The 26,245-nt window shown below is 37.0% G+C and overlaps 2 protein-coding genes across 17 annotated transcripts in view; one reads left to right on the plus strand and one right to left on the minus strand.

The window, feature by feature from the left end:
- Positions 1-21,544, plus strand: part of SLC6A6 (solute carrier family 6 member 6) — a 59,575-nt gene extending 38,031 nt beyond the window's left edge. For all 4 annotated transcript variants that reach the window (XM_034431570.3, XM_034431569.2, XM_034431568.2 and 1 more), the window contains 8 exons: positions 1,265-1,368; positions 1,478-1,602; positions 5,572-5,684; positions 9,132-9,269; positions 10,204-10,306; positions 10,996-11,096; positions 14,238-14,408; positions 15,575-21,544. In XM_034431570.3, the coding sequence (XP_034287461.1) occupies positions 1,265-1,368; positions 1,478-1,602; positions 5,572-5,684; positions 9,132-9,269; positions 10,204-10,306; positions 10,996-11,096; positions 14,238-14,408; positions 15,575-15,715 (996 nt within the window). In that variant the 3' untranslated portion in view covers positions 15,716-21,544. The remainder of the gene's footprint in view (positions 1-1,264; positions 1,369-1,477; positions 1,603-5,571; positions 5,685-9,131; positions 9,270-10,203; positions 10,307-10,995; positions 11,097-14,237; positions 14,409-15,574) is intronic.
- A 1,453-nt stretch (positions 21,545-22,997) lies between these two features.
- Positions 22,998-26,245, minus strand: part of GRIP2 (glutamate receptor interacting protein 2) — a 507,637-nt gene continuing 504,389 nt past the window's right edge. For all 13 annotated transcript variants that reach the window (XR_015731670.1, XR_015731671.1, XM_034431563.3 and 10 more), the window contains one exon: positions 22,998-25,375. Coding sequence is in view for 11 of the 13 variants with exons in the window: in XM_034431563.3 (XP_034287454.2) it covers positions 25,178-25,375 (198 nt within the window). In the remaining 2 variants the exon portion in view is untranslated. The remainder of the gene's footprint in view (positions 25,376-26,245) is intronic.

Consider the following 26,245-nt stretch of genomic DNA (forward strand, 5'->3'; position numbering starts at 1 on the left):
ATAATTTCTTCCCTATATACTCTGGAGCAAAATGCATGGAGGGCAATGGGTTCATGCTGCAGATTTACTGATTACTTAACCAATCTATACTTAACTGAAGTTTTCTACTATGGTTCAGTTTTCCATTTTATTTTGTCAAAAAAAGCTATTATTAACATGTTAATGTATTTTCCATATGTGTATATCTTTTTGTATCAAAAGGATTCTGAGGCTTGTAGACTCTATCCAAATATAGCATCTCAGCTTTTTTGTTGGTATTAGTCTGTGGACAAGGTAAGGGAAATAATTTGCTTCAGTCTTTAGTTAAATTCGTGGAGCAGCAGAAGGAACGGTAAGAAGCACTTGTGAGTATTTTCAACTGTCCACTTACAGGGACATTCCCTGGGAGGGTAGCTAAAGGCCATATTATAGCTACAGTGGGAAAGAATTTTAAAAATGGCCCACTTGCTCTTATAAATGCTTGGAAAACATTTTTTCCCCTAATGTACAGGAACCCAGATTGATTCCTTTTGTTTTACTATGTATGAACCTTTTCAACTCCTTACAGATTGCATGTTAGAATGTGTTGTAAACAGCCACAAGATCTAATTCCTAAACCTGGGGAAATGCAAACCTGTCTATTCAAAAGAAAAAAAAAAGTGAAAGTAAGAAATAAGCAGAATCAGATTTAAGGATGCAAAGCAGCCTAAATGCTACAAGGCCAATGTAAATGCCATTGGGTACTATCCATCTCTAATGTTTTTGCAGCGTGCTTAAAGTTATCCTAAAAAGCTACTGCCCCTCTCCCTTTTAAAGGTTTGGGGCAATTCTGTATCAGCCTGCTTAGATTAGAATATCTGATTCTCCATGGCTGGAAGTAAGAAAAAAATACCATGTTTGGGATAAATATAATTCCTTTAAAAGTATGGAGTCCATGAAAGGCAAACTGTTCTCAAATGTCTTTTTTTAATAAATGTTCTTCTATTTCTGTTTTGTTTTTGTCTGCAAACGTGAAACTTTTTATTTATGTATATAAACGTATGCTATTGTTTAAACTGTTTTAAGTTCATTTTCATACAATGATGTTGTAATATGCCATGTAATATGATTAACTTTGGTCAATGCAGCATGGTTATGTTGTTAGGAACTGCTAGTCTTATTGAAGCAATACTGTTATGATAATGTTATTTTTCAAGAGAGAAAAATGGATTGTTTGGATAACTGATAGCTAAAACTGATACCAAGCACCATCTTCTGAGCTTGTTGTTTCTCATGTTTTCCTTAGGTCTGGATAGATGCTGGCACACAGATCTTCTTCTCCTATGCAATCTGCTTAGGTGCAATGACTTCACTGGGGAGCTACAACAAATACAAATACAACTGTTACAGGCAAGTTTCCTACCAAAGGGGATTAGTCTGTTAGCTAATTGATGTGTAAGGAACCATGGGTTCAAATTTTTCTTTAATTAATTTCCTCCATGACATATGTGTGACATAGGGACTGTTTGCTGCTGGGATGCCTGAACAGTGGTACCAGTTTTGTGTCTGGCTTCGCAATTTTTTCCGTCCTGGGCTTCATGGCACAAGAGCAAGGGGTGGACATTGCTGATGTGGCAGAGTCAGGTACGATGGTATTGGTGGCAGTGATGGTGGGCACTGCCATCCAGTGTGTGAGCAAAGTTCGACAAGCTAAATCATCCCAAAACTCAAAGGAGAAAAAGATTAAAACATAAAAGGTATTTCAGCAAACAAAGTAATGATTTATTTCACTGAGTAGTACAGTTTGAAATGTACTTTTTAAAAATGCGCTGAAATACAATATGGACTTTGAACGCTCAGGACTAAATCAGAATTACAGGAAATGTCAATAATGTATCAAGAGAGGTGAGCCTTTGGGGCTTACTTTGCCTTAGCTTCAATGAAATCTCTAATAGACATCATTCTACAATATCCATGGACCCACCATCTTATTCAAAACTATGCTAGAAAATCTGAGTTGGCTCAGATTTTGGTTTTTGGAACTGCAGCTTATATATTTTTAAATAAATCACTGATGATGGAATTGATGAAGTTTGTAACAAAGTGGTTCAAAAAAAATGGGTGAGAGGGAAAAGATAATCTTCCCTGTCACACCTCGCCTAGACTTCCAGTATGTGAAGTTAGATTAGCCAGTTTGTCTTCCCTAGTTACACTGTTGTATCTGTGTGCCTAAGGCAACGTGCCATGCATATTTCCAGATGTGGAAGTCATACAGGGATATATATATATATATATATATATATATATATATATATATATATATATATACATATATATACATATACATATACATATATATACATATATATATACATATACATACATACATACATACATACATACATACACACACATATATATATATATATATATATATATTTCATTGTGTTTGTAAAATATTTTAAAGCTAAGCTTTCTGTATTCTGAAAGGATAGGCCCCTACTTATTTCTTTTGAACAAAGCATGCAAATTTTTTTTGGACTTCCCTAAAGCACTTGCACAGTTGATATTAAGACATGCTGGACCAGATGCTCAGTTTATTGCACAATCTACTGAAATCTATAGCGCTAAGACTCTCTGACAGCCATTCAGGCACAGGAGTACGGCAACTGGTAGAAAAAATAGTGTCTTTCCGAATTATTGGCCATCAATGGTTACTGCCCAAGTTGTGTATTTTATTTGTCTGCCTGATTCAGATCTGGAAGAGTCATAATTGTTTAAAAAGGTATAAATGTGAACCAGCCAGTAAAAGGCTGTGTCTAATGTAATGTACAGCTAAACTGGCAGAAAAAAAGTTTCCGAGGCAGGTACTGTGCGGAAAGCAACTCCATATTGTGTTGTGTAACATATTGGTTCGTCTTCCTGTGCCATGCCATCGGTGATAAGGAATGGCAATAAGAATTGTAGACTTAATTTCAAATTTGTATTTCTGCTGTAATTATATATTTCTTAGGGCTCTTTGTGCTTTGAAAATGGTGCAGGCCTGGCACAGCACTTCTCTGCTCTACCTTAGAGCTGCCTGACCTTTCTCAGGCTTTTTCATGAGCCTGTAGAAAGATGCTGCTGTTGCTTCTGCTTAGACAATCCGCTTCATTAAAAGGAATGGAATGCTTCCTCAAGGAGGGTCATGTTTTTCCCCCAAGCTGGCACCAAAGTCAGGCTGCTTTAATGAATAATAAAGAGGGGGTGCACTTGTGGTGGGACAAAAGTCCAAAGCATGCACGCCTCTGATATTCAATCCCAGAAAATGTGGGAGCTGATGTGGCAGTTAATGTACTTTAATCTTCCATACAATACAAAGCTACATTTACTTAACTCTATTGATTTCAGTTAGTTCACACATTCTTAAGGCAGCAGTCTTGTGCAGTTTAACCTGGGACTAAGCCCTGCTGGACACAGTAAGACTTAATTCTGAGTAAGCATGCATATAGGATTATGCTGTGCCTCTGGAATGGCAGCCTTTGTTTCTGAAATTTTGCATGCCTTATTCAACCATCCCACTGAACATAATTGCTATGAAGAGGTAACAAGGCTATATTGATAACTATGTTAAATGAGACCATTAGTTTCAATGGAACTTAGTGTTAGACAGGATTTCAACTAAAACAGCTTAATGAAAGAATTAATACACTGTAGAATAAATAAGTGAACAATATTTATTTATTTAATTTATTTTTCTTATACTTATATGCTGCCCTTCTCCCAAAGGACTCGGGGCGGCTCACAGAAATTAAAACGATGAAAACAATAAAAAATAGCTACTAAAATAATCAATTAAAATCTCCCAATGAAAAATCACCCATCAGATCAGCAAATTTGTTGGAAAAGCCATGTCTTCAGGTCACGGCAGAAAGAGCGGAGGTCAGGGGCCGTCCGGAGCCCCATGGGTAACCCATTCCAGAGGGTCAGTGCACCCACAGAGAATGCCCTCATCCTGGGCTCCACCAGCCGACATTGTCTGGCCGATGGCACCAGGAGGAAGGCAGTCCTATGTGTGAGCGCACAAGGCGGTGGGAGGCAGGCAGAAGGTGGTCCTGCAGGTACCCCGGGCCCATGCCCAATAAATAAAATTGAATAACATGGACCTTCTGTGAAATTGGGCCATCTTAGTTATGAATCCAGGGTACTAGAACGCTTTGGCTCTTAAGATACATCCACCAATGTATAGATGGAAAAGGTTTTGTCAAACAGCGTATTTGTTGGATCAAAGAAGAAAATAATGACCATATGAGATCTTTCATCCAGCAGAATATTTAGGATTACCTTAACAATGCATAATGCAAGCAGGATTGGGCCCCAAAGTTTCAATCTAAAAAAAGTGAATTGAATCTCTTTCTATTAGAATCAATGGGATAGCTGTAGTTAAACGCTTATTAATTTAAATGAGGATAGTGCAGTTAATATATTATGGGAAGTAGGTTTGAGCATATTTTTGCATCTTTCTAAATATATATTTTGTTAAACTGAATGGAAAATAGAAGATGGCAAAAACATACCTGGTGAGTGGCCAGGTACTAATTCATAGGGCGTACTTTCCAGTTTAAAATATGGAAGAAAAGCAAAAGAACAATAAACATAAATATCTTAGTCCAATTTAAACAAAAAACTTGCATGAAAAGTGTTGTTGCAGTATTTTCCCATCATGGTTAAAGTATCAGTTTTAAATAAATACAAGCCTATTTCAACTCTTTATTGTACTTGAATTAAAGGGCCCCAATATAAAATGATAATTATCTCACATAACTATTATAGAATTGTGGCTGTTTGGGGTTTTTATTGAATAATCCACAGGGAAAGCAATAAAAAATATACTATTGACTTTGCTGTTGATAATCTTACTTGAAGGACAGATCTTCAGATAGTATTTGTTGCTTTGTATCCTAAGCAAATAATACTGACTATGTTAGATATCTGCAAATGGGTTTATTATTGCTGTATTGAGACAATTTACTAATGTCATTTGGCAGTCAATTGTAACCAAGGATGGATTCTATTTGGAACATTCTCCCAAGCCATTACTGTCTTCTAATGGAAGCTGTTAAATCATTTCCTTTGTTTCTATATTTAACACAGTACTATGTGATATTCATAGAATTCTGGAGTTTTACACCACTTCAGGATCTGCCCTTCTCTGGCGTAAATCCTAGAAACTACTATTTGGGTTTTGTTTGTCCCAAGGAAAAAGTTGTGCATGAATAACCCAAGAGAAAATTAAGAGCCCAGGATTTTTTTTCCCTTTAAAGATCATAGAAATTAGTCATGCAATAATTATATCTCATTTAGTTCATAAGCTCTCTTTCTGAATGGAGTGTGCTGGGTTCTGCTTTTTTTTTTTCCATTTACCTTTTAGATTGGAGCTGGTATAACCATGCATGCTTCCTTGTCAGATAGAATTAATTCCTTTATGGAAGCCTCAGTTGGGTTTGGGTTGATCTGAATGGAATCAGGCAACTTATGAGGGGAAGGGGGAGGTTTTCATTCAGAAATGAATTAAATACTTACTACGTTGTCTCCCTTTCCCCCCTTCCTTTCTCTCTCTTTTTATTCCTCTAGGTCCAGGTCTGGCCTTCATTGCTTATCCAAAAGCTGTGTCCATGATGCCGCTGCCAACTTTTTGGGCTATTCTTTTCTTCGTTATGCTTCTGTTGCTTGGCCTGGACAGCCAGGTGAGTAAGTGGTAGTAAATGTAATATCTTGGCTTTTAATAGGAAAATCTGTACATAAATATAATTATTGTGCTTTGGAGCGTTGAGTGTTTCCATAGAAGAATCACTTGTCTTTCTTCCTACTAAGATTAATCAAGAAAACTGACAATGTTATTAATTAAACTGCCTCTTATCATGACATTACAGCATAGATTTTATAATAGGAATCCCCAAAACTTCTTGAAATGAGAGGCACTAGTGGAGTTCTGAGCAGTTTGAGAGGTGATTGCAAAATGACTATAGGCAGGCACATAAAATGCCTGCACACAAAGCAGATAAGTTAATTTTCAAATGCCTACTCTGGGGGGCAAAACCAGTTACAAAACACCAATTTGGTATAAAGGTGCCTACTATCCTCTCTAGTTTCTGCCTCCGCTTAGAGCAGGGTGTCAAACTTGATCTTGTCACATGATGTATTGCGACTTTTTTCCCCCTTGCGGAGCCAGGGTGGGCGTGGCGGCCAGTTTCACAGGCCTGGCTTAGAGCAAACATACAGGCATGTCTTTAATTAACCCTTTTTAATTCTACTTACTTCTACTCTTTGCTGGGACAATTGATGCAGCTTCAAAACAAAGTGTTAAAGCTACAAGTAATAACATTGGAAATAAGATATGGAAGCTGAAACTTTATTTTACTCCTTCCTTCCTTCCTGCCTGTCTGCCTGCATATAAATGCAATTAAAATAATCTAAACTTTAGAAAAAGACACAGAAGATATCAAATCCAACAGGGATGTGGGACCCTGGGTGTCACACTGGGGATCCTACCTCCACAACATAAATAGCTTTTATTACTGTATATTTTGCAATTCATGCACATATTTGTTTATTAAAAAAGATACTTTTTTAAAAACATCACTCAAACTCTATTAAAGGATAGACTAAACCTGAAAAGTGACATTGGAATGTACAGTCACATATAATTTCCTCTTCCCCTGCTTCAAGTCTATCAGTTTGTCAGATATGTGCTTATTTCTTATACTCTTGTCACTTCCTTGTTCCATTTCTGCCTTTAGGCATTTGCTTCTCAAAATGTTTAGGCAAATCCAATGGAATGGGAGTAAAACTCAGAATAAAAATGAAGATGGCCCCAGGTTGCTCTTTCTACTTATAGCCATATAATTCAAAGGACTTGATATATGTGAATCAGTGTATACGCTGGATATTTTTGCCTGTCCTCAGCAATTTGTTTTCTGGGAGACAGAGCAAGGGAGACCTTGTTTTCCTTCCCTCTCAAGGCCTTTTATGTGACACAAAGAAATCTATTAATAATCTCCAGACTATTACAAGTCACACAGCTGTCCTAGGATTTTAGAGAGGACTTCTTTGAAATGGTTTAACATTTTAAGCCAACAAGCTCCTAATTGTTGTTTGGGAAAATAGTTAAAATGTTGCATTAATCTACTAGCCTGGGACAGAAACTTTACTGAATTCAAAAGCTTCTCATATGAGTGGAGATTAGAAGAATTTTCCCTCTGGTTGTTATTTACTTAATCTCATAATTTGGCAAAGCATTTCATTTGTTCTAAATGGTTCTTGGGGGCTTAATCTTTGAATGCCAGTGAGTGACTTTTAATCACTTCCAAATTGAATGTTAGACCTTCTCAGAGCTGTGGTTCTGCAACCAAGTACTTATGTAAATTAAAGGTTGCCTGGTAATGTTCAGTCATTTCAGTTCAGGCTCACTGTGTCAAATAATTAAAGCTAATTGGAGCACTTAATGTTTTGTTTGCTTTTGGAGCCCTGTCAAGCTGGATTTTGGAATGCTACAGCAGCTTTAGGACCAAGCTGGATACAGTTACATGGCAGGAGAAAAAGAAAGTCAGAATTTCTTAAGGGCTAAAACCCCAGATTTCTAAGGATTATTAAGAAGCTATAATAAGCCAAATAGTGATTGGTTGTGGAAACAAATGTGAAATTAAGGACAATAAAGAATATGCTCACTTTAATAAAATAATAAACAAAAAAATGCAAGTCGTGGAAGTATGTCAGCTCACAAAAGCATTTTAGAACTGCCTCTATGTGATAGTTGCTTACTTTTTTTTAAACATACTAAACTTCTCTCTGTAAAGTGTTATTTATTATCAAATTACTTATATGAATAGAACATTTAGTAAAAAAAAAAAAAAAAAAGAACCACACAAATCTCTGTACGGTTCTTTTTACCCAGTATACAAAGGTAGTTTATTTTTACTAACTGAACCACAAAACAAGACAAAAGCTAAAAGATTACAGGTTTGAAAAAAGGGTTTGTTTTTTCTTAAAGGAATGTATACATGCTTGCATGTGTATCTATGTGTATATTCAAAAATAATTGGGTGAACATTTTGAGCACCTACATTCCATACTTCTAGCTAGTACTACATTTTATTTTTCTAATAATGGCTTTTGTTGTTATTGCCTATCTTGCTTTGTTTTTATATTAATATATCATAGCTGTTTGCTCCACTTTATTAAAACATTAATATAGTTAATTAGAAGAGTGGGACAACTGGAATTATCTTAAGGTTTTAGAGTATACAAAGAGTATGCAATGTTTGTGCAGCTAGTCCTCAATTTATAACCCTTTGCTTAGTGACCATTCAAAATTACAACAGCACTGAAAAAAGTGACTTATGATTGTTTTCCACATGTATTTATGATGTTTGCAGTGTCCTGGGGTCATATGATCACCTTTTATAAACTTCTGACAAGCAAAGTCAATAGGGAAGCCGGATTCACTTAACAACTTAGCAACTGTATCAAGAATAGGGAAAAACTTATTTAACAACTGTTTTGTTTAGCAATGGAAATTTTGTGCTCAATTGTGTTTATAAATAGAGGACTACCTGTACCCCTAAAATTTTCCCTCCATTTAACATCTCATCATGATTTATATTAAATTTTTAGCACGGAAAATGAAAGCCAGCTTTCTTAAATCTACAGTTGAAAGGGCTGCATGAAAATAAGGGTGTTTTTTTAGCCATAGAACTCTTTCTCTGAGGATGTCTGATTCATGCTAGAAGGAAACAAAAGGGTAGAAATATTTTTCTGTTGAGAAATTATGAAAACTTACTGTCATGCAAGGCACTACATGGAAAACAGCTTATCAAGTTTCTTCCAAGAATTACTTGATTTTACCCTGGAGCGTCTACAAACAGCCCTATCTCTTTACTGTCTTATTTCTCCTTTTATTCATAAGTTTGATGCTTACAGTAACCAAACTCACATCTAATTAGGAAGTGAAAGGGAAATCAGTAAACCCACTAAGAGTTTATTATCAGCTCCAGTGTTGGAATATTGAAAAATTAAATACAGTACTATGTAAATAAATGGTGAAGACTAACTCTCTTTTATAAGGGATGCATTTTTACACAAGAATAAAATAATACATTGCATTAACCCACTCATTTTTTTATTCTCCTCTACAGTTTGTTGAAGTTGAAGGGCAGATCACATCGTTAGTTGATCTGTACCCATCCTTCCTAAGGAAGGGTTACCGACGGGAAATCTTCATTGCTATAATCTGTTTCCTCAGCTATCTTCTGGGACTATCTATGGTGACTGAAGTAAGGAATTGGCTGGTGTTGCTTTTCTTCTTCTTTTTCTATTCAGTGCAAGGAGTCATCGTAGCATAATGGTAAAACAAGTGCTTTGCACAAGGAAGCTCCCAGGAGATGCTCCTTCCCATGTTTATTTAAAATGATTAGGTGTTGTGAAACAAATATTCTGCCTGAAAAACCTGGAGTGCTTTTACCCAAGTAAATAGAGAGAGAAAGAATTATTCAAAGAATTATTCTGCAAACAATTTAAATCCCTTTGTACTGTCTTCTAAATTTAGCACATGTTCCAATCTAGACTTGTGTCGATTCAAACTTTATAGTGTCCTGCTAATGATGAAGCATTGTATTTCTGCAAGACTATAATCAACTACATTTTTGTGTGTGAAATAGACAGATATGAAAAGAAGCTAATTAAACATAAAACATGTGGGAAATGATGTCTATCTCATATTCAGAATGTTGTAACATGGCATTCTAGATAATGCCGTGCCTGAAAGAAAATACCATGCTTTAGGAAAAGAAATCCATCATCCTTATATTAGGCAGCTCTTGGTGAGTTTTACCTAAGTATTATATTCACAACTCAATTGTCTTCACGATTCATTTCCTTCCTTCCATCATGTTTTTATAAGCGTTGCCCTAAAAAAACACAGTTTAAGCAGCAGTGGTGGAATGGTGTTAGTCAAGTGGTTTAATTTTATTCAATCATCTTTCAAAATGCCTTCTAGAATAAGGAAAGAGTGCAGGTTTTAGGAAATACATGAATGTATACTTTTTCATGTCCAAAGAGTTGACTGGCAATTGTATTTGCTGGCAGAAAATTTTGTAAACAGCAAGTTAAAGATATAAAAATCACTGTTTTTTTACAATGTGTGTTTCATGTGTATCTTTGTATTAGTGTATTAATACCAATGGGGGTTCCTTTTTTGTCCTTTTTCAGGGTGGCATGTATGTGTTTCAACTCTTTGACTACTATGCAGCTAGTGGTGTATGCCTTTTGTGGGTCGCATTCTTTGAATGCATTGCTGTAGCCTGGGTTTATGGTAAGTTGGAAGTTGAGTTCTGATCTGACCGTTTCTTCACAGCAGCACTGAAAGCTACAGAGATCTTGCAACACTGTAATATACAGTAGTTCCTAGAGACAAACCGAACAGAGGATAGAGGAAGGATAGAGAGATGAAACCTTACAGGCCAAGGAAGGAATTTATTACATGGCTTCTCTGCATACTGGGAATTCAGCCAAGTATTTCAGATTTCTTGGAAAACGTTCTCACTTGACCTCCAAGAAACTGAGTTCATTGCTTTCCTCTTTCTTGTAATGCTTCATTTTAAGGCTGTAAAAGTTTGCCTGACCTCCTGAAGTCATAAAAGGGTAGATTTTAGAGGCCAAGAACCACAGTATCTCCCCCCACCCCGCCTATTGCTTTTTATCTGCTTGGTACAAAGAAGGAAACATATCTATAGAATAACTTAAGTATTGTGCTTTTATTTCACAATATCCGGTTAGGATACACAAGGAGATAAAGGAGGCCATTTCCAAATTTAAGAACACCAAAGCTCAGGAGAACAAAAGTGTAGAAGACAAAGCAAAAAAATAAAGGCTTTCATGGAGTTTTTCACACTCACAATACAATAAAAGCATTTCTCCTTGAAAATCTAGCATAGCTGTAGAGTATACATAGGCAGAATATGCAGAGTAATATAATTACTTTCTTCTGTGCTGAAACTCTAGGCGCTGACAATTTTTACGATGCCATTGAAGATATGATTGGTTACAGGCCTGGTCCTTGGATGAAATGGAGCTGGACTGTAATCACACCAATTCTCTGCGTGGTAAGGATGGACATGTCTTTGCCTAAACTTGATTTAGAATGTTTTTGTAAGTTTAGTTAGCTTTTTTGTTCCTTGCATTGTCTGAAAAGAAATAAGATTGAATAGTTAAGTGTTCAATGAGTAATGTGTTTATTGTGTAAACTCTTCACTGATTACAAGATTTTTACTGACCTGTAACTGGCTTCTGTAGCTTACATGTTACTTTTGGCATTAAAGGAGCAATTTTGAGGTGAAGGATGGGTTCATCTAAAATTTTGAGAACATTTATTTATTTATTTATTTATTTATTTATTTATTTATTGATTTGATTTGATTTGATTTGATTTGATTTGATTTGATTTCTATACCGCCCTACTCCTGAAGGACTCAGGGCGGTGCACAGCCAAACAATAAAACACATACATACAAAAGTAGAATAATAAGTAGATTTACATTTAAAAGTAGAATAAAATCAAATTAAATAATTTTGGCCCCGACAAATTTAAAACCCCAAACTTTTAAAACCAATTTAAAATTGAATGTATAAAATACTAAAAGATATTTAAAAATTAAAAATCTTTTATAAAAGAGGGAGAAAATTAGGCCAGGCCCGCCTGGTGAAATAGTAAGGTCTTTAAAGCGCGGCGGAAGGTGCGCAGATCCGGGATCCTCCGTATCTCTGGGGGGAGCTCGTTCCAGATAGTAGGTGCCCCCACAGAGAAGGCTCTCCCCCTGGGGGCCGCCAGTCGGCATTGTTTGGCTGACGGCACTCGGAGGAGCCCCTCTCTATGGGAGCGTACCGGCCGGTGGGAGGCTATTGGTGGTAGTAGGTGGTCCCGCAAGTACCCAGGTCGATGTAGATAATAGCAGCCATACTGAATGATTGTGTGGGCATTGTTTTATTTACTATATTTTACTATATTATATTATACTATATTTTATTGTAATATATTATACTATAATATATTACTATATTTTATTTATTTATTCTACATGTGGCTCCCCTTGAAGAGCACTCGGAGGCTCCAACTGGTCCAGAATGCAGCCGCACAGGTGATTATGGGTGCAACCCGTTGCACTCATGTAACACCTCTCCTGCGCGAGCTGCACTGTCTCCCAGTGATCTTCCGGGTGCGATTCAAGGTGTTGGTTACCACCTTTAAAGCGCTCCATGGCTCAGGACCTGGGTACTTACGAGATCGCCTTCTGCCACCGATAGCCTCCCACCGACCAGTTCGCTCCCATAGGGACTCCTCAGGGTGCCGTCGGCCAAACTATGTCTGCTGGCGACACCCAGGGGGAGAGCCTTCTCTGTGGAGCTCCTGCCCTTTGGAACGAACTGCCCCCGGATATACGCACAATCTCTGACCTCCGAGTTTTTCACTGTGTCCTCAAGACCCTGCTCTTCCGACGGGCAGGGCTATCTTTGTAAAGAAGTTTTAAATTCGGAGTTTTAAATTTTTGGGTTTTTAATGAATCTTGGTTGTAAATGTAATAATTTTAATAATTTTAAAATTTAATTGGGATTTGTATTGTGTTTTTTACTTGGCTGTGCACCGCCCCGAGTCCTTCTGGAGGGGGGCGGTATACAAATAAAATTATCTATCTGTCTGTCTGTCTGTCTGTCTGTCTGTCTGTCTGTCTGTCTGTCTATCTATCTATCTATCTATCTATCTATCTATCTATCTATCTATCTATCTATCTATCAACTAGCTACCACTGTGATGGTGGCCAATGACTCAAGTACTGTGCAGTATTGCCCAGGCTAACTCTGCCCAAAGCCTGAAGTTTATTCCTGATGGGCTTAAGGTTGACTCAGCCTTCCATCCTTCCAAGGTCTGTAAAATGAGGAACCAGATTTTGGGGGGCAATATGCTGACATTATAAACCACCCAGAGAGAGAGGGCTGTAAAGCACTAGGGGATATGTATCGTGTTCCCCCCAAAATAAGATCAGGTCTTATATTAATTTTTGCTCCAAAAGATGTATTATGGCTTATTTTCTGGTTAGGTCTTATTTTGGGGAAAATACAATACTAGACGCCTCCGTCTGATTGACTATCTTAAAACTGGGGCTTATTTTTGGAGTAGGGCTTATGCTAGGGCTTATTTTCCGGCTGGGTCTTACTTTTGGGGAAACATGGTATAAGTCTATGTGCTGTTGCTATTAGTATTTTGGTCTGGTTTTTTTATTCCTGGATAGGCTGGCCATTTCCAAACAAAATACTGGACTGTGGCTACCTTCCTTTTTTTTTTTTTTATTAACTCAGCCAGGCATCAGACTTATGCATATTTGTCAAAAACATCCTTTGCCCCAAATGCAATAGAACAGCTGAATAGATCAGGTGGCATGTTATGCAACTCAAGGTAAAGACAAACAGGCAGTGTTATGGACATATAAAAGACCTTTCTTCTTTGTGGTGTGTGGTAATACTACTCAAGTTAATTTTCATGCTTTACTGCACACCATAATTATTTATACTTGCTGCGAAACTTGAATATTGAAGGAACCAGGAAAACAAATCGGCTTAGCTGACTCCTTGTTTAAAATTCCTGTGGCACAACCCTGAGTTTTAAAGTACAATTTTATGAACATTTTCCCTTCCCATTTAAATATTAATTTGTTCCTAAGCTTTTGCAAGGGTTAGAGAGCTACGTTCAGAGGCCCAAGACTTTAAAGAAATGCAGCCATCCATACGAAGACAAAAAGATTATGAAGACTTAGGAATCAAAAGGAGACATTCTCCCCCCCCCAAAAAAAATCCCTCTGTCCTTGAAAAAAAATGTTTCCATTTATTAGACTAATCATTGATAATGTAAATCAAAGCTAGGCAATTCTTAACAATATTTGGGAACTAAGGCCTAATGGATAGAGTCATGAAGTGAAGGAGGAAGAGCCAAGATTTTCACACTTTTCCTTGGGTTTTAAGGACTTTGGTGTTTGGCTTATTTTAAAGTTTTACATTATCATTCACCTCTATTTCTTCCCTCTAAAAATTCTGTTGATTTCAACAATCATAATTGAAAGGGTTCCAGGCAGCCACCGAAAGGCGTTTGAGAGGCTGGGGTGGCTCATTGCACTGTATAAACTTTTATTGAAGAAAGCATAATTGTTTCCTTGTGCTTGAATCTCTTTTTGCTTTTTTTCCTCCCTCTGACATAGGGGTGCTTCATATTTTCTCTAGTCAAGTATACCCCCCTGACCTACAACAAGGACTACATCTACCCTACGTGGGCAATCGGTCTGGGTTGGATACTTGCTCTTTCATCTATGATCTGCATCCCGTTGGTTACAGTTATCCGTATCCTGCAGTCGGATGGCTCTCTCCTTGAGGTAAATCCAAAATATACAGTTTTATAGAAGCTAATCATTTATTTGCTTTGTATGCTCTGAAGTCAATTTGTATCCTTTCAAATTCCTGAACAAATCATGAGTTTCCTCGACAACATTTTCTTCAAAGGTGATTTGCCCTTGGCTGAGAAAGAGGGACTGATCCAAAGTCACCCAGCTGGTTTCACATCTAGGGCTGGACTGGAACTCACAGACTCCCAAATTCTAGCCTGGAGGCCTTAAACCACCATACTAGACTGACTCATTTATATAGGAGCTAGCCATCGAGTCACAGAAAAGTTAGGATAAATTTTGATAGTAGATTTCAAAAAGATTTCCAAGATCAGGAAATCCTGTGGTATTCTCCAGTAGCACATCTCCCCTCGTGCACACTCCATAAAAGTTGCACATTTCATTTGTATCATGCACAGAGTGGAAGGAGCTAACTTCATTAGCTACAATATTGAGTTTGGGAGCCACCTAGTGGAAATTTAACCTCCTTCCTTGTATGACTTTCCTAATTGGTCTCCCCCTTTTACACACTGTACACTTTCCTAATGATAAGATTAGTTTTCTCATCCCAGCCTGGTAAGGGGTTATCTTGTAGACAGTGACTTTGGGGAATCAAACCATATCCAATTGGTTGTCATATCATCTATAAATAAATTGCTTGATAATGGTCACACTTGGCTTAACTAAGCATGTGAATCAGAATCCTTCTGCTATTTGAAGTGTGTGATTATGAAGTAAAGTAAAGCCTTGCTCTATTTCCCCAATGGATAGTCAGTCAATTGGAAATTCATAAAGAGAACAATTTTAAAATAATTATTTAAACCAAATTGAAATGGTACTTCTTGGCTTGCAAGGAAAGATAACAATCTCTCTTGTTCTATTTCATGGTAAATAGCTGTCATGTTTAATAATATGTACAGTACTTTTCAGATGGGAGCATCCATATGCAGCTTACTAAAACAGCCATGTCTTTTTCATAGCTGTGTGAATTTGGAAAAAGCAACAGCCAATAACTACCATATTTAAACTTTGCTATATTTCTAAGTACCTCTTCCTATTGAATCCAAAATAGGTAACATCCTGAATATTTAATATAGGTTAGCCTCCATAAATTTGTCTGGAAGTCTCTTCATTTCCATGTACACATTTCTCCCCAGAGGGTGAAGACAATGGCTGCTCCTCGTGAGATCACACGGTGGGACAAAGAAACAGAGATTGCTGCCACGTTCGGCCCTCCTGGCCTGGCCAATGGAGAACTGATCAAGCCAAGTCATGTCATCGTGGAGACAACAATGTGAGCTCTCTCTATGAGAGGAGGACACCTGCTTTAAAACTGCTGTTTACTAACCATAGAATCTTTCATAGGACCAGGTTTACAGAGCTTTATATTTGCACTAGGGTTATTTTTATTTCTCATAGAGAAAAGTAATTTTTTGTGTGTTTGGTTTTTATTTTTTAATATTTTGTAAAGTAAATCACAGCAGATGGCTGTCCTGCTCTATTTAGAAACAGAGCTTTCATATCAAATTAGGCACACTGCAGGAATTTATCTTCTGTTTTCCACACAGCATATCTAACTAACTTTTATTCATATGGCTACTTTACCGTTTTTAGTTGATTTTTCTTGCCAACAGTATACCCAGGTGCAATCTTATGCATACTATCTTGCAAATATGCCTCAATGAACATAATGGGACTTACTTCTGAGTAGACATATGTAGGATTGTGTTGATACGTATGCATACATGTGCGCATATACAAGTTTTAGGTTTCTCTGGGTGTTGATGTGGTTGGGAACAGGGTAGTGCAAAATTTTATTTTGGACTTTTTTTAACCAAAAAAAAAAAAAAAAAGCTCTGGCATTTTAGAAACTGGATTTTAAAGGTGTGGCACTATCTTCTTCTGGTAGAAACAGGAAGAATTAAAGAAAGAGTACATGTTTTTATGTTATGTGAGTGAGCCATATGGGAATATATTTATGTGATAATTGGAAGCTGCAATATTGTAGCTGCAATTATATGCCACCCAGAGTCATTTTTTTCTGTGTGAGATTGGTGGCCATGTAAATTTGATAAATAAATAAATATAAGCTGGGGTTGGAACCAGGGGAATAATCTAAGCATCTTGTGAACAGGCTCTAAGAAGGTGGCAGAATCATTCTTGCTGGAAAGGCATTTTAATTGATAATCTTTCTGGGACAGAGGAGATTATTTCTTCCATCACCAGAAGAATTGATTCTACATTTAATAACAAGGACAGTTTCTATGGAGACTTAAATACAGAGTACGGTTGAGTTTCTCATAGATTTAGAGAGATTATCTAAAAGTTGATATAAAATACTGGTAAGCCTGAATCTGTCACCTATAGTTCTCTCAGTCTTAGACAGGAATATAAATTTGATAGTGTAATCATGTAACTAAAAGAATATAAAAACTGGCCCATTCTTGTAGTCTGCACCTGAGAAATAAGTCATTTGGACTTGGATTTTGTTAGAACATCAGGTTAGTGTCAGAAAACTCATTGTATAATGCTACATTTACAAAGATGCTGCAAACCATATTTAAAGTCACATATTTGCCAAACTTTATCTTTGTTAGAGCGAAAAAAGGAGTATTGGGTGTGTATCATAGCAGTCAGCTAAGTTGCATAGCGTTGAGTGCAGATGCAGAAAAACATCCACTAGAATCTATTGATGAAGAAGCTACTACAACAAGAAAGGACAGAAAGAACGCAGTTGAGAAAAAGTAGACTGATATTCACAGGCTAAAAGTGTCATCATTTATATCCATTGATCCAAGGAAACGCAAGGAGATCAAGTAAGCTATAAATTTATTTTAGACTGAACGAGGCATAAAATACTCAACGGGAGTTGTATTGGTAAGTTCCCCACTTTTCCCAAAATGAGGATTTGCCTCTGGAAAACACCCCGAATCCTGCAAAGCTTATGTTTTGCTTTCAATCTTCATTGAGTAGTGGCTCAACCCTTTTCCATATGGGCATTGATCTTAGGGGGAAGGGTGCCCCCTTTAACCTTTATATTGGTAGTAAACACAATTTGAGCAGGATTGTGAGCCAGAAATAGCAAAACCCCTTTCGTTTGTAATTTCTTCTAATTTTGTCTGTCAATTGAGATACTGTAGTTGAAACTGGAACTTAGCCAGTATTTGAAAACATTCCTATATGCTTTAAGAAAAGAAAGAAATTAAGAATCAATTTGTGTCTTATGGCCACTGCATATGCATTATGCACATACTTGTTATGTTAGTTTTATATATATATATATAAAAAGAACTGTAAATAAAGGACCAAAACAGTTATTTCAGGTGTCTTGTTTAGCCAATATTTGTTTGTGGATGGAGTCTGTGATTTATTTTATTTGAGGGAACAGAGCTTGCAGTATATGCAGGTGGCCATGAAGAGAATGCTTTGCTTTCTTGTTACCAAGAGCTGATAAGTAAACACTTCCAGAGTACAAATCCTTTGGAAATGTTTATCTTCCTACTATACTGAAAAATGGCCAGTAAAAAGATTAGTTACAGAAGAAGCAAGGAAGCCAAGAGAAAGCTACTGTTTGGCTTCGTTTTCTAATCCTGCAAAACCAAAGATGGCAGGGCATTGGTATTGCAAACCACATTGCATTCCAGATTGGACTGCAGCAGCAAGAAATTAGGATGAAGGCAAGTCTTAACAGTTCGTTCACTTGACTTCCCTGGTGCATTTTACATGAAAGATAGTGCAATATTTTGCTAGTTTCAAGAACAGCCACTGAACCAAAAGCAGATATATCAACCAAGGGAATACCCTAAAGAACATAGCATGAGAGGATGTTTTCTAAGAACAAACCAGAGAATCAGTCCCACATTGTAAACTTCCATCTAAGAAGAGTAGCACCCAACCCATTTCAAGGTTAAACTGTGCAATCAGAATCAGTTCCTTCCAACTAAAAAAGTAAACAGGTTTTCTCATCATGACAAGAAAAAAAAAGTTAAATCAAATTTTTGTCACATAAGATTTAGCCCATCAACCTTCATTTTTTGTGTCAAGGATCATATTTTCACACAGCAAAACTTGTGAATAATAGAATGTTATATCTGAATGTTAAGAATAGATTCTGCCAAATAAGGCCAATGGATGGGAGGGGGTGGGGCAGGGAAAACTATCAATCGTTTGTATTTTCTACTTATTTATGACTGCAAAAAGATTGATTTTTTTTCTAATTCACTTTGTAGAATTGTGTGGCCTATTTTATCCATTCTTTGTAATGAAGAAGTTAAATATTCAGTATTGTGACTAACTTGTGGGTGAACTGGTTTGGATATGGGGTGGGTGGGGAAATTCTTAATGTTTATTCAAAGAAATCATTGTATTTCCAAAAAAAGGGGGGTGGGGACTGGGAGGAACATTAGAGTGCAACAGTTCATTTTCATGGAAGTATGGCTTGTTTTCTAAACTGCTCTAGATGTGTATAAGGTTAAAAAAAAGGTTATAGCAGCATTAAATGGGCATTTGCTAGTCAAAACAGTTGGACATAACTCTGTTTGCGACCAGCCATTTCAGGCTTCTTTCCAACCAAGGCAGGCTCTTTAGATGTCTGGAAATGTTTTCTTCTCTTAGTCCAATCTTTCAAGCGGTCAACATTCTCATAAGTAGCTATAGCACTAATGGAAGATATGGTTAAATAATTGCATAACTAATTCACACTTCACAGTATATTGTCTTTGGACATTTGTACTTGATTATAATGAAACTAAACTTACTAGGCAGAGTAAGTATCAGCCCAGCTGAAAACCTAGTGGAAATAAATTATTTGATCACTAACTGTTGAATGGCCATAGAAGCAGGAATAGAGATATGACAAGAAGAGGAAGAACTGGAGGACAAGTGCTTTCTAATACAGGAAAACCTAAAATTCTGGCAGGCTTCTTTTTTTTTCTTTTCTTTGCTTTTGTGTTCATTAAATCTTCCCATATTTATACAGAAGTAAAGTACAAGGACAATAAGTGAAACCTGCTTCTGAGACAACATGTAAATACTAGTGTTATAAAAGGAAAATTTGGAAAAACTAGAAACATTTTGAAATTTATGACTGACAAGTCAGCTCTCCAGAGTCATTTGATGTGGACTGGCTTAATCAATAAATAGATAAAACAGTGGCCATGGCATGCTTTAGCTAAGAGGGCCTAAGATCAGATTTTTATTTTTTTTTAGTTAACACAGCCACTCTTACTCCACAAATTCTTTATATGCACAATTGCTACAGATATAGGCCAAAAATAAACCAAAAGTGATTGTCTACTGAAAAACAATCATAATCCTCAGAGGCACAATTTTTAATTGAATGTTTATAGCAATCAATTCAAAATTGAAACTCAACTTTTTAAAGTTTTTTTTTTTAAATGTATCCTAAACTGAAGTATCTTCCCTTGCTGGAAAGCAAATCAGGAACACTTCAGCCCATTCAACACTCTTGACCAAATATCTAGTTGGGTCATCAATCTCTCTACTCCCTAAATTTGCCCTGTATTATAGCCACTGATAGAATTCAAAGTCTTGCACGTAGTATTAAGTAATCTTGATAAACCTAAAGGACAGTTTTTGCAGGTCTATAGTGGTCTACCAAAAAGGATTACACTCTTAATACTAATCACTTGACAGGGAAAATGTAATTTTAGACAATCACACATAAAGTTCTTACAGTACCATCTTTGGCATTAGTATATTCCCTCTGCCCATGTCCAGTTCTGTATCCTGTTTAAAAGGAATAGCAGCCTGCCTAATCTGCATTTCATTTAAGCTAAACTATTCTGATTCTGCTATGCAGAAGAGGTGGAAAAGAAAAATGCAATATGCATGCTCTTTTCAGGAATAAAATAAGGCCATGCACTTTATGAATGTAATATTCTCCTCAGACATATATGTCTATCTGTAGAATTAGATCAGAAACTTAGCTTCACACAATTGGATCCAAATCCTTGGAAGAGAATCAGTATTTTTCTACCGAAAAATGTGGCAAAAGGAAAATAATAAATTATCTAAAAACAATAGAGGTTGACATTTTCAGATTTCAAAATACACACTGTGCAGATTGGGCCAAAGAGAATACTTGTTCCAGAGATCTACAGGCTCATTCTAAACATGTACTTGCAAATAAGCCATACCATGTTCAGTGGAACTTCCTTTCTAGTGACTATGCTTAGGGCTAGAGCCCTAATCTTGCAGTTTGTGGCTGGGCTCAGGGAACATACAGAAGATGTCTAATCCACATTTGCTGAGTCCTGGTCATTTCAGAAGCCACATGGACTAAAATAGCTGTCTTTCTGAACATCCTGTTCTAGACCGCATAGTTAACAAGCTCTCTTGGGAGCGAGAACTAGATTGCATAGTTAACAAGCTGTCTTGGGAGAAGAAAGAGGACTAACAAGCTCCCAAATGGCCTACTAATGATTCGCAACAGGCGTTACACAGCAACAGGCAGACAGTGACACTGTAGCCAAATCACGTTGAGTGGCTGTGACATTTGCTAGGAATGGAGAGAGTTGGATTGTAAGTAACCAAATGGTAGACTGAGATTGCTCACTAATGTCTCTCCTCACCGGACCTCAACCTGTGCAGTACTCTGATAAATTCACTGTTGTAATAGAACGTTCTTGTGTCCTTACTGTAGTTGTGCTGTTGCAATCATGAAAGGAATGCCACTCCAGAGGTTTTATGGTTATAAAATAAGGCAGACATCTTTATTTCTACTGAAAATGTTGGTGTGCATTTTTAATTCTGTAAATCCACACTTATTACTAATGAGTAGCTGTGTGGATTAAGAGGACACTATCCTCTTTTTAAAAATAATTTTTAGAATAATTTTTTAAAAAGACATTTTAAAACTGTCATCGTTGTTCCAGAAAGGAATATTTATATAGGAGTAAGAATTTGGCTTGTATTCAGCCCTGAAAATTAGATGGTTTTTTTGGTATATGTACACAGTAAATGTTTGTATTTTGCAGTTTTATCTGTTTTGCTTTTTAGATAAATGAAATGGGTATCAATATTTTAAAGTCATTTTGCTTTTCTAAGATGAGTTTGTAATCATTGCAAATAAACAATAAAAAACTTTCATGTATAAAGTGAACAAATCATTCTTGTGGGCTTTTTTCTCTCCAAACTTTAATTTTTATTCAGTATTTTATCTGTTAACCTAATTTATTATGTTGAATTGTATCTGTCTGATTTATTACAGAGGATATAGCACAGCTGATAAGTAAATAAATGAATAGCCATTTTCTCTAAATGAACTACCTCTTACCGGCACTTGTGAAAATTGACATTGAGCAAAGAAGAGGAATTATTAATTCATTGTTGCTATGTGTTCTAAAAAAAGGGCATTGCAAGAAGACATGTGAAATTGTTTCAATTTCCTTGAGGGGACACAGTCCAGGGTCATTCTTACATGGATTTTTTTTTGACATGTTCTCCAAGGGAGATAAAAATTGTATCCGGCAAGGTTAAGGGGTCTCCTTCAATATGGACAAAGGATGTTGGCTAGTATTTTATCAGAGTCAATTTAGTCTAGTGGTGAAGGCACCAAGCTAAAAACCAGGAGACTGTGAGTTCTAGTTCCACCTTCCCCATGAAAGCCAGCTGGGTGACCTTGGGCCAGCCATTCCGTCTCAGCCCAACTCCCTCACAAGATGGTAGTTTGGCAAATAGGAGAAGGAAAGTAGATAAAACTCACTGTCTTGAATTATTTGTGAGAAAATAATAAAGGCAGGAAATACATACATACATACATACATACATACATAGTCTCCCAGACACCCATGGTTACCAAGTAGACATTTTGAGCAAATCCTCTTGAATGCTTTAACCAAGCTTTTCCTGATCCAAAGGATATGAAGTTGTGAACAGAAGAACCATAATAAGTAGACAAGCTAGGATTCCTTCCATGTGGATAAGAATTCATCCAAGATGAAGGAGGCCATGTCATTACTAGGAAAGGGTAATGTCATTGTATAATTCTCCCAAGAGAGAGCCCTTCCCTGCCTTAATAGGTAGCACTTGATGGCTACCCAAGGGCCAGACCTCTGAATAATACCTGCCTAAAAAAGGCTCAAAGATGTTAGACAAAGGACTGTACGTTTGAAGCAATAATTTTTAACATTAACTGGAAGTAAGAACTCAGTGTACAAATGCCTACTGTCAGCCTCACGGTTACTGTAAAATTAACGTAATAGCAAATTTGAGTTCTGGTGATTTCATAAACACATTTCTTTAGTTATTTGTAAATGTAAAGTCATATAGCAAAGTAAGAATCATTACGATGATCAAGTTGGGCACAAGAGGTACAATTTTTCCAGAATGTCAATAGCAGAATGTAAAACATATCTAATGCTGCCATCTTACAAATACTTCCTTGGAGGAAAGGCCTTATCAGTAAGACAAGATACCTTACTTGTTTCATTTGCTTATATTATAAATCCTTTGGCTCTCATAATTATCATAAAGGTAGAGCTACCTTTGTGGAAACAGATGTAAACCTTACAGATCGGTCATTATGATAAGTTAACTTTCTAAAGAAAACATACATTATAATTTATTTTGCTTTATTTAATTTAAAAAAAATCTAAGGAATTGTAATACCATTTAAATACACAGATTTACAAATAGGTCCAAAACAGGACTAAAATATTCTTTGAATATTGTGCTTTCATAGATACATAAGAAAATTAGCATATAAAAATACTTTGTACAGGAATACACTCTAATATATGGATAAAAATACACATTTAATGCATTTCATTTTTATATCATTCAAAATGCATAGGAAGGGATACAAGGACCATTTTTAAAGCCTTATTAAAAGTCTTCATTAAAAACCTAATTGAAGCCACAGGGAGCTTCTGCCATTATGAGAATATTGCATATAAAACCCCCATTTTTCACACATCCATCAATATTTTTTTTTGTTTCTTTTATGGCACATTATCTAGATTATGGCAGCAATGGTATGGAATATTGCATACTTTGAGAAGAGAGAATGGCTACAGCTAGAGACAGCCCAATAAGACTCATGCACATCTTGATAAGAAAGTCACAGAGAGAGAGCAGTGCTGTGAAATAGCAAAAAAAGATATATATGCTCACAGCTTGGGCTGGGTTCAGACCAGAAACCACCTTGGATCAGTGGACTCATCTAACGGGTGTTTCCAATCTTGACAAAAGCATGGTATCTCAATATGAACCAAAACAGTAGAAAATAGATATCAAAATTAAAACTATTAGAAAGGAAGAGAGGAGCTAGTTTTCCCATTCAATGAACTAAATTCCCAAGTAAAGGTCAACTTAAATAATCACAATAAAGAGTGGTTCCAGAGCCCACTAGTGGACTGGCCAGGGAGAAACCACAAATCCTGGCATTTTCCCCTTTTGAAATGAAGAAATCATGGCTTCTTTTGAAATTGTTAACTGTAGGCAGATAATTGAAAGAATGTGAATATCACACACAGCAGTGCTACAAGAGGATTTGACTCAGGAGGCTGATGCAAAGTCCTGGTTTACAAAGGCTTCATGCTCACAAGTCATAGAAGAAAAAAAAAGGTAATTGTAGAAAAACACAGGGATGCTGCTACTGATAGGTTACAACAAAGTGTCAAGCATCATCGTGGGATTAAACAAATGTACACATTGCACTGGTGCAATCCACAGAGGATGTACTTGGAGGTACAATATCAATCTAGAGACACTGTCTCATGCTACGGAGTAACCAAGATTCCTTCCACCACCACCACCACCACACAGATCATTAAGCGGGAGAAGACATTGATGCAAGTGATTCAGCTGCCCACTCATAACTGTATACAGAGAGGACATCTGGGAACAATTTTGGGGCTCTGTTTGTGCTCAAAAATAAATAGCTGGTCCAAGAGGCTTTATGTTCCCCGTGCAATGCTATACAATAAGTGCTTTCAAGAAATGGTGGTTGGAGAGTAAGAAACTCAGTAAGAAATTAAGCTGGGCAATGTTTTAAAGGTGAAACATATTTCTGCTACCACCCAAAGAATAAATTATGAAGGATTTTGAAAGTGAAAAGTATTTCTGGTATCTCCCAAAGAATAAATTATGGGGAAGGTATTTGTCAGAGCTTCATCTTCTTGAGGAACAGGTTGCCTTTTAAATTAAATCCAAAAGTAGAATGTGCACTTAGTGTCAAAGAGACTCCTGATAAGTGATCTGTGAGAATGTGCAGGGGAACTGGAGAAGGGGCTCAAGGAGTGTTGTAGGGATGTCTTTCACAAACACAAAAAAAGGGGGCGAAATCCATTTTAAGATTAACTTCACTTGATTAAACAAAACAAACAAAAACAGCACCATGTATCCAAGTCCTTACAGACTGGGGAAGAGCTTGTGCTCTATTACCCATGCAGTGGAAACACTCATATGATGAGTAAGGATGTTCTCCTGTGGGTGAATTATTCTGGGAGTTGCTGTCAGCAACTGGCTCCATCCCTGACTAGTTCACTCCATCTCAGCTTGAACCTTCAAAGCCAAGCTGTGTTGGCTTCAAAATGTGATTGGTTGGGGGAGAGGAAACATCTCTTCACAGCAACTGACATTACGTAGATTAAGCATAAATACGAGTGCAAAAAAAAACAAATGACAACCCAAACAAACAAACAAAAAAACTCTCACACACCACACAACAGACACCCATTAATTCCTTTCCTCCCACAGAACCTTGAGAAGAGCAGATCACCAAACCTAGCCATCCTTCAGAGTGTCTGTGCGCTTGTCTTTACCTCCCCTCCAACCGACTGCTGGTCTGGAAAGCTGCTTGGCTCCTGTAGGCAAGTATTGGCAATGAAAGCCAGGGGGTTTCGACTGATTACAAGGTCCAACTTATTTCCTGCCTCAGATATCAGAGGAACAGCCAGAGAGCAATCAAAGTCCCTTGTACGGATGCAATTCACCTGAAAGGATGGAAAACCCACGGTGAGATCAGAGGAAAAAGAAGGGAAATATGCAGAGAGGGGGACAAAATGAAGCAACTGCTTCTTTGCAAAATAACCTTGCGGGCAGCCAAGGTAGCCTGTCCCGTACAGGTAGTCCCGGATTTATGACCACAATTGGGACACAATTCCATCACTAAGCAAGGCGGTTGTGAAGTGAGTTGCCCTTGATTTTACATCCTTTTTTTTTTTTTGCCACAGTCATTAAACAAATCATTGTGAATTGTTACATGAATCACGTGGTTGTTAAGAAAATCTGGCTTCCCTCATTGACTTCGCTTGTCAGAAATCATCTGGGGAAGATCGCAAATGGTGATCGTGTGACCCTGGGACATTGGAACCATTGTTGGTTGCCAAGCTCCCAAAATTTAATCGCATGACGTTGGGGATGCTGCAATGGTCATAAGTGCAAGGACTGTTATAAGCTACTTTTTTCAGCTCTGTCATAGCTTTAAAAGGTTATTAAATGAATGGTGTTAGGTCAAGGACTACCCTTTTATTACCCAGCCCAAGCCAAATCATACTCTGCCGTATTTCAAAACTGAAAGAAAATATCTATTTGTTTAAGGGGGGGTGGGGTGGACACACATATAAGGATGTGAAATGTTGCATTCTTGCAGTCCCCTTAACCTCCAGACAAGAGTTTCAGAACCAAACCTGAATTCTACCACAGCCCTTATCAGGCGCTTCCTCACTCTCAAAATATACTGGCCACATTAGTTTTTCAGCTATAAAAAGCTGACCTGTAATCTTTTGCAACCCAAGAGAGAAGGGGACTATTTAAATGTTGAGCATTTTGAGTTTTTCCCCCTTGGAGAGCTTTTTCTCCCT

The sequence above is a fragment of the Pantherophis guttatus genome, chromosome 2 (genome assembly GCF_059756535.1).
Source record: "Pantherophis guttatus breed Tessera chromosome 2, ASM5975653v1, whole genome shotgun sequence".
Lineage (NCBI taxonomy): Eukaryota > Metazoa > Chordata > Lepidosauria > Squamata > Colubridae > Pantherophis > Pantherophis guttatus.